This window comes from Lissotriton vulgaris, chromosome 8 (assembly GCF_964263255.1).
Source record: "Lissotriton vulgaris chromosome 8, aLisVul1.2, whole genome shotgun sequence".
Classification (NCBI taxonomy): Eukaryota; Metazoa; Chordata; class Amphibia; order Caudata; family Salamandridae; genus Lissotriton; species Lissotriton vulgaris.
The window spans coordinates 1488166121-1488180319 of NC_141696.1; the positions used below are offsets into that span (position 1 = coordinate 1488166121).

The 14199-nt window shown below is 43.6% G+C and overlaps 1 protein-coding gene across 2 annotated transcripts in view; it reads left to right on the plus strand.

Moving 5' to 3' along the window:
- Positions 1-14199, plus strand: part of RCSD1 (RCSD domain containing 1) — a 256342-nt gene that overhangs the window by 219891 nt on the left and 22252 nt on the right. For both annotated transcript variants that reach the window (XM_086935572.1, XM_086935571.1), the window contains 2 exons: positions 3503-3694; positions 9672-10187. In XM_086935572.1, coding sequence (XP_086791698.1) covers positions 3503-3694; positions 9672-10187 — 708 coding nt within the window. The remainder of the gene's footprint in view (positions 1-3502; positions 3695-9671; positions 10188-14199) is intronic.

The window sequence follows — 14199 nt, forward strand, 5'->3', positions numbered from 1 at the left end:
CTACTCCAGAATCACATGATGAGGACATGCAAAGAATCAAAAAAAGATTTATGGAGCGAGGTTACCCTATTAAATGCATAGAGAAAGCTGAAACCCGCATCAAGGCAATCAAACGAGAGAATTTGCTGATAAGTAAAAACAAAACCAGCAGCACCAACCGGAGCGTGTTTGTATCCAAATTCTCAACACGAGCAGTAAACATCAGGAAAATTATCAGTAAAAGGTGGGAACTTTTAGAAAATGATGAAGATTTTCATAATATCTTTGATTCCAAGCCATTATTCGCATACACCAGAAGCCATAATTTGCAAGAACACCTAAAAATGATGAACAAATCAGACAACATCAATCATAGGGGGATGCGTAAGTGCAACAACTGTGTTCACTGCAACAACGTCATGCAACAGGATTTTGTAACCCACCCGAGAACTGGAGAAAAAATCAAACTCAAACTCACTGCTGATTGCAACTCAAACTTTGTATTGTATTGTATAAAATGCCCTTGTGGCTTGATGTACATAGGAAAAACAGAGAGGAAGTTAAAAATAAGGATTGGAGAACACAAAAGCATGATACGGAACAAAAACATGAAATCAAACTTGGCAGCCCACTGGATAACCAACAACCATAATATCTTGCAAGTTCGATTCATGGTTTTAGAAAAAATCAACTAAGAGAAGGAACGGACTGTCAGAAGCTCTTATCTCAAAGGGAAGTTATGCTTATCAAAAAATTCCAAACTATGGAACCAATGGGTTTGAATGATAAACTAGATCTAGGATGCTTTCTATGATCATGTAACCAGTATGAAATTAACCCATTGAAACATGGTTAGGATATGGTCAGGATATCTTGATGAGCAGTTAGCTGTCAATCAACCTAAAGGAATGATGTAAAGACTTTGAACCTCTTGTATTCACTGTAAACCTTGTGATTATCGTTGATGTTGAGGTCATTACAAACATCATGTTGGTATACTGTTACTCATATAATTACAACATTGTATGTACTTAACACCTTAAAGTATTATAGCTTCACCAACATCGGTATATGGCAATACTAGACTGTTTGTATCTTCACTTAAAAATCCAGCGTAAAACATTGGAACACATTCAAAATTAGGAATCTTTATTACTCTCCAGTGTTTACATGAACGATTACTCATTGATTATGTTGACACCCGTTTTTTCAAGGATAAAAGAACCAGCTCCATTTCATTATCGCTTTTAGGTGTACCTGCAGTAGGCAGGATTCATTATTAGATTTTCATTTAGAACCGAGTAGGAACTCCACTTTTTACTACTTTATCCGGTAGGAGTCTCGCCGTATTTACTCCATTTAAATATGGCCGACACACCGCAATTGCTATGCATAGTCCGTCTTCAATTTCAGTGATATTTAGCTATCGCGTTAATTTAAATTTAACCCGCGAGTCCTGCAAACTTTACACACCGATCGAAGAGGTAGAGCAGAGGAGAACTTTTACGAACGCGTTTTTCTACAGCACCGGTAAGCGCAAACCAATCTAATAACCGACAACATCCAGCCGTAGCGCTTTCTTATAGACCCGTTTTTTTAATATGGGTTTCACATTGTTTTTACAGATAAGCCGTTTGTAACGACGAAGAGCAGGTAACCCTCAGTCTATTCAATCCGCCATGAACTAGATCATCATAAATATTACTGAGTCCCTTATGGATGATGCTCATTGTTTTTTACAGAATAGAAATCCGGTTCAGCCCCACCTTCTAGAATACCAGGTTAAGCTAGACGATTGCCAACACACACGTGAGTGAGCTTTTTTCTCATCGCATGAGAAGCATAATGAATGTTTACACTGTGAGCTCTAAAAAATTCAGTAGGAAACTAGTAAACATGGACATTGCTATCACCTTATCTGATTGGTTCCAGATCACAATAATACGATTCAATAAATTATGCATTTTTTGTTGAAATGAGTTGTTATAATGCACTTAGAATTTTGAATTTATCAAAACAAAGGAGTGTGGCACTCAATTGTAAGTAGTGGCATATTTAAAGTTATAAGCAGAAAGTAATGCACACATTATTTCTTTCACAGAGGCCCCCGAAGAAGGGACGCTGGTCCCGAAATGCATCGGGCCAGCAAACTCAGCAATCGTCAACAATGTGTTATTAATGCACTATAACATTTTTTGATTCTGAATTTTATGTATTGGAAAACATTGTGCCAAGTTAAATAAGAAGTATGTAATGTTACAAATTTGAAGGAACTTATATGAAACAAAATCTCAGAATAAACATGAGAATTAAGAACAGAGACTGAACTAGAATAATCATTGAATAGGAGGAAAGAACGCAAACATCAGCTGTGCGCCTGGTATGGTTGTGGTATGTTTACCACCAACCAATTCTCAACAGTATTGTCATTTACAATGCCAATAGCTTAAACTTGCATAAATGCGAGGCCTATTGCATTGCAAATGCTTGTTATCCATGGTCGGTAGGATATTTTCAATGGTTTGTAAGGATCCCCTGCTGCAGGGTGATCTAGAGCTGGATTAGTAGTCATGAAGGAGATGGTTCGCGATCCTTGAGTTGTGCATATGATCTTGCCAATGAAGCGTAGGTGAGTGATGGGCCAGTAGTGGATGAAGTCATCTGGGTCTGGTAAGCCCTCCGTTACTGTGTGCAACAAGTTCTGTGCTTTCCAGCACCTATAAATCAAGCTGAAATGCAAGTATCCCTGTAGATGTTTTTAGATTTTGTTAGGTGAATTTGGTAGGTGTTAATGGTTTTTATTAATCACTGTTCATTAACATGCAATAATCTTAGGTCTTCAATTTAGATTTAATAAAAGCATATAATATCCTATTATTCAGGTCAAAGGTCATATGTTGTAACTTCTGTAAAGTCTTCATGGTCAAAAGACATGTAATGTAACTTCTACTACTTCCATGTTTGTAGCAAATGATGATGCATTGAAGACTACTGTTGATTGTGCTGATGTGGAGGAAGCTATTGCCACAAATCAGGATCATGACATTATTTTCTAGTTGCCTGAAGGTTTGGGGGTCGAATAATTTTCAAGTTTTGAGCATTCAAATTTTTGGAAAATCAGACACCTTTGCACTCCAGGCAGTTTTTAAATTGTACTGAGTTTAACAGGAGATGAATAACATAACACAAAAATGTAGCAGTTGTTTCAAAATAAATTTCTCACAGAACATTTTGGCAAGAGAATTCCCACTCTAAAAGTAAGGTTTTGTGTTCTGTTCCCTTATAAAATGCTTGTATCAAAGAGTTCCACCTGCTATTCATCACAATTCTTGAAATCATAAAGAAGTTAAAAAAAATTCATGATGTTGCAGATTACAATCTAGGATTCATCACAAACCATTTATAGAGGCCCCTTGTGTGTACACTTTATGCCCCTCCGTGGTGTCAGTGAATGTTCATTACCAAATTCAAGAGCTTGCCCACCTTGAACGAATAACTGTTACCAGCTTCTCTTTTGTTGCAGGGAAATTTGATGTTTCCACCTCCAGGACGATCACCAAAGAGCCCAGGATATAGGGTCATGCCGTCTCCATTTAACAGCCCTCCATTGACACCCGACAGCCCTAAACGACGCTCTCAAAGCAGTGACTCTGATGCAGTTCCAGTTGGCTTTGAGCAGCCACCAGAAGGGGCCGCTCTACGAGGCTACATTAAGGTAGGTCATTTTGCACTGTCTGTTTCCATGATAGAGTCTATTCTTTGCAGAAATATGTAATTTTATATTATGGTCAATTGTCACTGAATGTATACTTCACCTCCGAAAGGGTGAATTGGTACTGAAGGAGACCTGCATAGTGAGGGAAGGCACTGGAAGACTGAGTCTTGTATGTGGTATTTTGTAGGATCTGCTTCTTATGGTTACCCCCACTTTTTGCTTCATGTGACACTATTTTTGACTAATCTGACTGGGATCCTGCTAATCAAGACCCCAGTCTATGTGCTTTCTCCCTAAACTGTTATGTCATGTACCTAGGTACACTCCAGATTAGATACTGGGGTACCCTTGTCAGTCCCTAGTATCTGGTACCCATGAACCAAGGACATAGCTACCCCAGAGGCCTCCCATGGGCTGAAGCACGTATTATGCCACCCATGAGAGGTCAGGCAAAATGAAACTACAGGCCTGCCATTGCAGCCTGTGCAAGATGGTGCATGCACCTCTTACTTTAGATATAGGTTTACTATATCCAAGGGTCACTGCACTTAAAACCTATAAGTCCCCCTTATAGTAAGCCTTAACAATCCTGAAGGCATGGTGCTTGGTTCTAATGAGTGGGTGCCACTGCATGAGCAGAACACCCCTGTAGCATACAAGTCCATTCTCCCGGGTTGTCAGTGTATCAGCCATTTACGACATATAGAGTGGCATTATGTGACTGCGGCTGAAAGTAACCCTATTGTGTTTGGTGTCAAGCATTGTGGAATCATACGCCCACACCTGTAACCGGTGTGGGAGGTATGATTCCAGCCCTCAGAAGCGAGTTTTGTTGGGTCCCTGGTGTCCCCGGTACCAGCCTTCTTGTCCCGGGCATTACAAAATGGTTGCTGCAGACCAGAGACACATTTCTGCCCTCCTGCTGCTGAGCCAAGCTCAAGCAGAGGAAGATAGACCCATAGGCATCCTGTCACAGGGAGGTGTGACCAGCTCCCAGACAGGATTTAGTGTATTAGGGCTGGGTGGGTGCGCTTGCCAGCGACCAAAAGTCTGCCTGAGGGTCACATTTGGTGTCCCTGTACATAGTCCAGTTGAAACCAGTCCTGGGAGCCGTTGGCTCCCGCTCTGGCACTAAACTGGAGAAAAGGACATTGGAGTATCCTCCCCATTGTCCAGACCCTCCCCTGGGAGGGTCCCCTGAATCTGCCCAACCCCCTCCTGTGGGTACAAAAGGGCTTACCTGGCTGTAGGACCCTAGATTAGATGTGGACAAGATTCTAAACCAGAAACCACTGAACTTCGACCGTCTGGACACTCTGGACTTCGCTGGACGTTGTTTGGGCCCGACTTTGTCTCCCGCTCAGTCTGAAGCATTGTCTGTGCCCGTGCACCATACAGGCTCCCTGCAGGACCTGTGGAGCATCAAGGACAACTGAAGATATCTCCCTTGGAGTGATGGCGTCACTCCCCTGCAGCCGCAGACACCTCTTCTTCTCAACTGACTGGTCTGCTGCTCCTGAGCCCCTATGGACTCCGAAGGCTCCAGCAACACAGGAGTTAGGTTTCCAAGTCCCTCAAGGTCCGAGTTGCCCTCTTACCAAGTTTGGGTCAGAATCCCTTGCGGGGCTGCAATATCCGTACCCCTGTGCACTGCATACTTCTGCAAGTGCATATGCTTGTTGGTGCTGTTGCCAAACAATGGCATTGGGCTATTGATAGCCACAATCTTTGGTATCATTTCCTAGCAAGATCTTCACACTCCTCGCATTGAGTGCTCCATGCGTTGTTGCTTGGTAAACTTGCTCGAGGTCCTCTCGCGACTCCTATCCTTTGATGAGCCCCCTGAACCATGCTGGTCTGAACCTTGACCTTCTTTGACATTCTGTGTTGGTTGCCATTGTCAAGGTTTGTTGGTGCTCCCGCCAATCACCGACCCATCAGCACTCAACATCCTTTGTCAGACAGCTGGTATCCGGCTCCTAGTCATCCTAGACATCTCCTCGACTGCGTGTCTGCAGGGTCAACAACCCCCTCAAAGCACCTGAAGCACCAGACATCGGTGGGCATTTGTCTACCGAGCCCCTGGTCACTCTTACGTGACCAAGACTCTATCCCCTCTGCTTCCAGGTACTCTTCCACAAGAATCCACCTTTGGATTCCATCTGACACTTTTCTCCTTCCCAGCAGTGGCTCTTCTTCAAAGTCTTCCATATAGATCAATAGCGATTTCCGATGCCACTTCAGACCTATGCACCCGGCTCCCCTGGGATAGGTAACTCTGGAACTTCGGCATCCACAGGTGGGCTTCAACCCCCTAACTTCTGCATGGTTTCTTCGAAGTCCACCGGGAAGGGTCCTTAAACTTTAAAACTTCAACAGCAACTTCCCCATAGAATTGTACAGAGCATGCAGTCGTGTTCCCACACTGCACTGTCCTCCGTGTGGTCCCTACTTACTCACCTCTGGTGGTTCCTTGAGGTCCCAGTGATTTTACGTACTTTAGACACTGTCTTGACTCGATGTACCTCAGGTACTGAGCACAAGTATGATTAAAACAATTGTGGTAGTACAGTTATTCGAGACAAATATTCTTGACACCGGTGGTGAGGTAAAGACAGTATATGGTGCTTTATATAGGTCTTTTGTTCGGTTTTTACAAACGCCAGCCGACACGTGTTTCATCAACAGGGCAGTGCCTGTGACTCATCAGAACTGTAAGCGGCACGTTGTGTGATCGGATTGGCGGTGAAGGTATGGTTATTGGGGGGTATGGTGGTCAGGAAAAGTAATGATACGAAGTAGATTCACGCGAAGCATTCGGGTACGACTGATGCGGGGTAACCTAGGATGGTAGGTTACTGCAGCGATGTATGGTGGATGGGTCCGAGTACTGTCTTTACCTCACCACCGGTGTCAAGAATATTTGTCTCGAACAACTGTACTACCACAATTGTTTTAATCATACGTGTGCCCAGTACCTGTTGTACATTTGTATGGTGTTAAGGCATCCCATGCCCAACCACCTTTGAGAGGCTTTAGGGTTTTCCTCTACACTGGCAGCACCGTCCAACACATTTTCTAATTTATCCATCACCATATACTATAACTGCACTGTGTGAGCGCCTTGTCCTGTATAACTCAAACCCATAGCTGAACCTACACTGTCTTGACTCGAGTCTTGGTTCTTATGCCGCTATTTTGGTATATACCCACTGTGTATTATTTCTACTTGCAACTGTTTCTGTGCTACAGTATAGTGTGCGTTGTGATTATCTACATGTAGAAGATATTGTGCCTTACTAGAGAGCATTATATTAATAAATACATATTTTTATAACTACTGTGTGGTTCTCCTTTCATTTAACCATTACTATAAGATTGCATTCTGGTAAAACAAGCTGCTTAACATTCCTTCAAGACTAAGCCTGAAGGCTGCTCTACACAGCTACCACTCGGATAGCTTTCTAAGGTTATCTTTGACCTCTGAAATCACCATAAGGGTTGTTTGGGCTGGTGCAAGGTGCCCACTTTAATTAGTGGACAGCATACACCAGGCCAATTTCTCACATATCTCTCTCTATAGCATGACTGAGCCAAAAAGGCATCAAAGTGATGTATAGGTTCAGAGGCAAGCAAACAGTTTAGTTATAGGATTGGGACTGTCTTGTGATGTTATGTTGTTTAAAGACCTGAGTATTCAACTCTTTCGTGCATTGGAGCTGTGCTGGGGCACTCATATAGCCTTATAGCCTGCTGCTGAGGGCTATACTGCTTGTTAAAGGCCCTGAACCCGAGTTATTGGACCGAGAAGCAGGCAAGGGCCTATAATGAGGGAGAGGGCCTTTAACCTCAACACTGCAGCGCGAATTCTGCCGCAGTGCTGAACATTCCGATCGCGGACGTGGTCATGACGGCTCCCGGCCGTCATCAGCACACGCCCACCATGACTCATGACGGCCGGGAGCCGTCATGAGCATCGAAGAGGTTAACAACCAGTATAACCCGAGGCAGAAGGGCTAAAAGGCTATCAGAACATTCCACCCACTGAGGGTAGAATGTTCTAAAAAGAAAAAGGGAGAAACAAGAAGACAAACGTTGGGATATTGGAGTTCTGGGCTTATTCAAGCCATTACAAGCCCAGAGCAACTCCATTGTGTTCAATAAAGCCCTCAACATTCAATTGTTGTAGTTTAGCCTTATAGCCCTCTGTAGCGGGCTATGCCGGCCATTAAAGGTCCGCTCCAGCGTTAAAGGCCTGAACCGAAGGCGAGGGTCTTTAAAAAGGGAGTGGGCCATTAATGGCCGGTAAAGCCCAGCTACATTGGGTTATCAGGCTATTAGAACATTCCGCCACTAGAGAGCAGAATGTTCTACCAAATAAAACAAAGGGCTCCTTTGTTCAAAGCAAGAGCTATGAAGACAAACATTGGAATGGTGGCACGCCGGGCTTTTACCAGCCATTAGAAGCCCGGAGCATTCCATTGTCTTCAATGGCGCTCCCAACATTTCAATTTTCAAATTATGGATACAGGGATGTTGTTCCAGATCCTGGGTGCATGGACGGAAAATGCCTGTTTTTTCTTTTTTTACTTTTACGCATCTTTGTCTTCAGTCGGATGGTTGCCTGGCTGCGGGTGTAGCGAGGGCCACCAGAGATGACAAGCTTGTCTGCAAAATAGGCAGTTGTGCTGGCCATGATGGCTTTGTAAATAATGCAGCTGGTTGTGAAGATGATGCAGGCTGCCAAGGGGAGTCAATGGAGTTCCATCATGATGATGGTGGTGATATGATCACATTTCTTCTCGCCCTGGATGAGGCGTGTAAGAAACATTTAAGGAGTACAAGCGTGGAGTTTGGGAGGCCATTGAGTAGATTTTTACCACCATCTAGAAGCGAAGGATGGGGGCTTGAATAACAGTTCTGAAGTCGCTTTCCAAAAACTGTTTATCTTTCTTTAGAAAAGAGAACTGGTAACCGGCACTGGAAGGAGAGTTACTCCACCCATTGGCTGCAGGAAAACTCTGACAATTTCCAGGGTGGACATGGGTTGAAGAAGAGTTTGGGAATGCAACAAACATATTTGTGATGGGTAGAATGCCTTACACCTTTGTACACCTTACTACCCCAATGATCAACCATTGCTTACCCTTTGTTCTGGACCACTATCAACAGGGGCAAATGTATGTGCACACACCAGGAACCCCAGTTGGATTCCTTGTAAATGAATAAAAGGTATCATATGTAATAAATGTAATTGACCACTGAAACTACCTTTGTGAATAGGGCCCAAAGTTTCTATTTTACCTGTACTATAAGTGCCCAAGGAAGGAACACGTGATCTTGAAAGTTTGCAGCAGAGAAATACGCTAAGTTAATATATGTATCATCAATGTAGCTAATAAATGCATGTTGTGTGTGTATTTTTTAAACTATTCTATTTGCTTGGCTATCATCATATGCGCTATCATTTTACAACCTAGAATAGGAGAGTATGCCAGTATGTTGTTGGCATGCTTGCCAACATATTAGTTAAGTTTGTAGATTTATACAGCACAGCTTATCACCTATAAGTTCATCCAGGCACTGCCCATGGGTACGAGGAGATTAAGTGATTTGCCCAGAATCACAGAAGGTTGCCCGACACAGAGGCTCGAACCCGGATCCCCAGCTCCCGAGTCAGCAGCTCTGGCCGCTGAGGCACATCCTCTCCCTTTGAGTTAATTCAATTATTGGCCCAAAGCCCGTTCATGAGAAAAGATGAAGCTGTTTGATGAGGCTACCAACAAGAAGGTTGAATGCTCATTAGGTGCTGTTGCTAGAAAAGGTTCTTCAGGACCGCTGCCAGGTAAATGCGCATGCGGTCTCCTATGTGGCATTGTGGTTGGACATTATATAGTTGGGTAGTAGCTGTCCCTTGAAAATTCCTGCATCAGTATTGGCCAGGATCACATATTCATTCTTATTTTGATTCTTTCAGCTCAGGACAAAGGGGTCATTGAAACGACGACCCCCCAGCAGAAAGTTCAGAAAGTCCCAGTCTGACATGGGCGATGAAGACTTTGGGTCAATGGCGGAACCCAAACAGAACGGTGGAAAGTCAGAGGACAGTGATGAGGTGTTTGAAGGAAAGAGGGGAATGTCACCTGAGCCTTCGGACCGGGCAGGAGACCAGGGTGTACAACAGACATCGAACGACAAAATACCCACGAACAATACTGCTGGGCCAGAAAAGGCTGAGAAGAAGGACACCGATGAAGCTGAGGCAGACAAGCAAGAGTCAGAGGAGAAGAAGAGGAAACAACGCACTGAACATGGAACAGAAAAGGACATGGCACAAGCAGAAGTGGCTGCTGAAAACGCAGACAACCCTGAAACAGAAGAGAACCTCGTGAAGTGCAAAGAGGCTGCAGTCACCACAGAGACAGTCGGTGAGGCTGACAGCACAAAGACCGCTGCAGAGCCAGCCACAGAGGAGAGCAGCTCCAGCCAAGAGGTAGGTGGCTAGCACTGTTCACACAGTTGTCTGATATATGACCAGACCCTGACTCTGGTGACAGAGCTGTATGTGATAAGCGGTGCAGCAGGAATTTGTGTGTGTTTTATTCTGCACAGTATTTTGGTTAGGCATTTATTTATATTGCACAGTATTTGAGTTGGGTGTCAATCACACAGCACTGGCATTCTCTGGCCTAGCAAGAGGTCCCTGATAGCCGCAGCGTACATTGTGTAACATGCCAAGAAAAGAATCCTACCCAAGTGGGTGAAAAAGCCGGCCAAAATGATTATTTATGGCTCTGGTATGCTTATCGCAGTATAATAATACATTTGTATTATGCATACCTTACTGCTGAAACTCAATGTGGTTGTTCATACCAAACATCACTGGTCACAAAAGGGTCACCCCATTATGCTTGACATATGATTCCCAATTATATTATTTGTGGTTACCCAGATCTTCAACACTACCAAGGCTAAGAACAGTCAAATGGGTGTGTTACATTAAGGTTAGTGTGAGAATTTGTTTTATATTGAATATCCAAACAAAGAAAACAAATATACCAAAGTCATTTGGCCCAAGTGGGCAAATAGTCGATTTGGGACAACATTATCAAGAGTCGAAGATGTTTTCATAAGTAGGTACATGTTATGCCATTCTAATAATTAAGGCACTTCATATTCCATATGTTTGTATGTGTTGGTATAGAGCAATGATCAACTAGTGTCTGCTCCTTGTTGCCTACATTTGTCACTACTACACCCAAAGTGACTCACATTCTAAGTTAAAACCATGGATAGACCACCTCATTATACAGAGAGAGATGTCGGTACAGCAAACTATAGGTGTGTGTGGAGGTCTTCCTCCTTGTTAAGTTCATTTAGCTCTATTATGTACCTAGATACCAATTGCCTTAACGATTTTTCACGATCACCTCCTCTGATGTTAACAGGAATGGCATCTATCACAAAGTATTTGAGGCCGGTGTTGTTACTTTGATGTTGTTCCTCAAAATGCCTGAGAGTAAGCTTTGTCGCGATTTGTGACTGTCCTTAGATGCTTTTAGATTTTTTATTTGCCACATTTTAAATAGTGCAGGCTAGACCCAAAGATATCAGAGAGATTTACATGAGGATCAGTTACATAATTACATAGACAAGTATAGACCTAGGAGAAAAGAAACATGAGATTGTACAATAATGTGAGTTATTAGCGCGTACACAAGTCTTGGGGAGTGAAAAGGTAGAGGGGGAAGTGGTAAACAGGGGTATGGAATGCAGGTAGGAAATACAACGGGGAGGTGAGGAAAACAATGTCTGATGTCCGGCTGGGTAGGTGACGGCCGAGGGGTGAACCAGAGCCAAAATTCCTCCATGCTGCATAGGACAGCTCCACCGTGCATCAGATCCTTTATGGACTGGGAGAATGGTGCTCCCTACATAGGGGCATTGTAAAACATACACTGCATGGTCTGCTTTGCAGTGATAACTCCCACTGATCTTTTTACTCTTTCTGGAGAAGGGAGTTGTGTATTCTTTAGTGTTGATGCCATGTTGGCATGTCTTACACCGGCTGCACCTCTTAAAACCAGAGCTGTGGCTCAGCCAAGTGGTTTGGGCAGATGCTACTATTTCAGGTCTGATTTTGCCTAGATCCTGTCTCATGATTTTTGCTCTTAAATATTATCCCTGGTGTGTGTGTGTGTGTGGGGGGGGTTCTTTCCCAAAGACAAGATCATTTTTAATCATGGGCCAATGCTTCTGCAAGATTGACTTCACAGCCCTTTCTTATTTGTTATATGCTGTGGTGAATCTGAAATGTGAGTCAATTTGGGTATTTCTTTTAACAGTCTTACTCTAAAATAGCAGTTGTTCCTTGGTTTTAGATTTGGGCACCTTCTTGGCCTGATCTAAACTGGTTTACGAGTATCCCCTATCTGAAAACTTTGATATCAGGTCTAGAGCGCTCTATCTTCTTTGATTTCACTATAATTGCGTTTAACATGCAAGCTCTCACCATATTGGATACTGCTGACTAAACTGAAAGGGTGAAAGCCGGTAGCGTGAAGTAGTGTGTTGCCTGAGGTGGGTTTGTTTAACAATTTTGTCTCCAACTTGTTGCTCTTGATATACACTGTGATATCAAGGAAATTAACCTATACGGTGCTAATAGTGTTAATAAATTGAAGTTGTTGGTCTCTATTCTCAAAAATGACCTTTCACTGTTTTCCGTGCCCCTACGCATTACGAACAGGTCAGCAATATATCTACTTCAGTGAATCACATGGTCACACCAGTCTTGGTGGTAATCGGTATGGATCCCCTGATCCTCTCCCTAGCCCATATGCAAATTAACATAGCTGGGGGCAAAGCAGGTGCCCATTGCCGCACCACGATTCTGATGAAAACGTTCCTTGTTAAAAAGAACAAAATTGCATTCAAGATATCATTTAATAACATTTCTGTAGGCTTCAATAATGAAATTGTCTAGCTCCAAAAAATGGCGTACAACCCTCAGCCCTTCTGTGTGACATATACTAGTGTACAGTGTAGCAGTGTCTATGGTAATTAGTATATAGTCACGTTCCCAAGGCAGATTATAAATTGTTCTGAGCAAGTCACCAATATCCTGGGTATAGGCAGGGACGGTTCTAGGATTTTGGGGGCCCTGTGCAGAAAAGCAATGTGTGAGGCCTCTCTAATTTGCATATACCTTACACATTCAGGGCTGTTTGCATCTCAGTAGATTATCCTGGTACTAAAGCTTTTTTGTACAGACCCCTCCTGGGATGCAGCCTCTCCCACTCAGCAACCTCTACGCACCTCATCATGGGCGGAATGTGTGAAAGTTTCTTTTCATGAGAAAGGTTTAGAACTGCTGCAGGACAATGGCCATCCCGTGGTGCCTCTGAATGGGCAGCTGGGTAGGCGGTCTGTTTGCAGGACAAACCTGCAAAAGGTGTCACATTGCAACTGGGCCAATAGGAGGGCCCCCGTCCCCATGGTCTAGCCTCACTCTACCATGGTTGTGATGAGATGGGGTCAGGAGAGGACCCTTGTGTCTAGGCCTGGCTGTGACACACTGATGTGGGGCCCTTTGTCTGTGGGCTGAGAGCGGGGCCCTGGGCAGATGCCCATACTGCCCATGACCAGCGCCGGCTCTGGATATAGGAGGGAAGGTTTTTCACACTAGTTCACATGAAACATCCACATATTTGGAAGTATTTTCAAACGTACTACCCAGTGCCTTAATGATTGGATGACCTGGGTGTTACTTTTATCTTTATGCCCCGTAGGAATATATATTTATATAAATTCTGATAGCCCAATGTATATAAACCACTTCTCGTATTGCTTTCTCCACCATAAGCGTCATATCTTCAGTCCATAACATAGGTGCCTTTGCACTGCTTGTCTCTATGGATCATAGCCTTTGTAGGCAACTAGCAATGCTAGCAGTGGGCACCTACTGATACCCTTTCTACACCATATTGTCTTTGGAAGATGGAGTAAGCACAAGCCCACCTCCTCAGCAACACTGAAAGCCTTCAAACAACACTGCTATGTCCAACCAGACACCAGAGTAAACCCCTCTCAAAATATGATGAATCAATGGGCTACGGATGATAGTAAAACAATGCATCTCCATTGCATGTGCATGGACTTCTCATGCTTTATAATGGAAGCACTCTTTAGTTATGTGGACTAACGGCCTGTGAGAGATAGAAATACTCTGGCCTGATCCAGTGGTAGAGGAGGACTGATCAATGCCCCTCTCTGTGTATGATTGGGTATTGTTTCCACGAGCTGTGAGAAACAGCTCAACCGGTCTGTAGCAGGAATTAAAAATGAATATGGAAGTAAACTCAGAATTGATGTTAGTATGTGGATACTTTGTAGTAAATAGTTGGTGGTGGTTATTCTCTAGTTATCCAATGGCTACCTGAGTAATATACTATCCTACCCTCTCAGTTCAGTTTCTTACGATTGTTATGTTGACCCTAGTACCG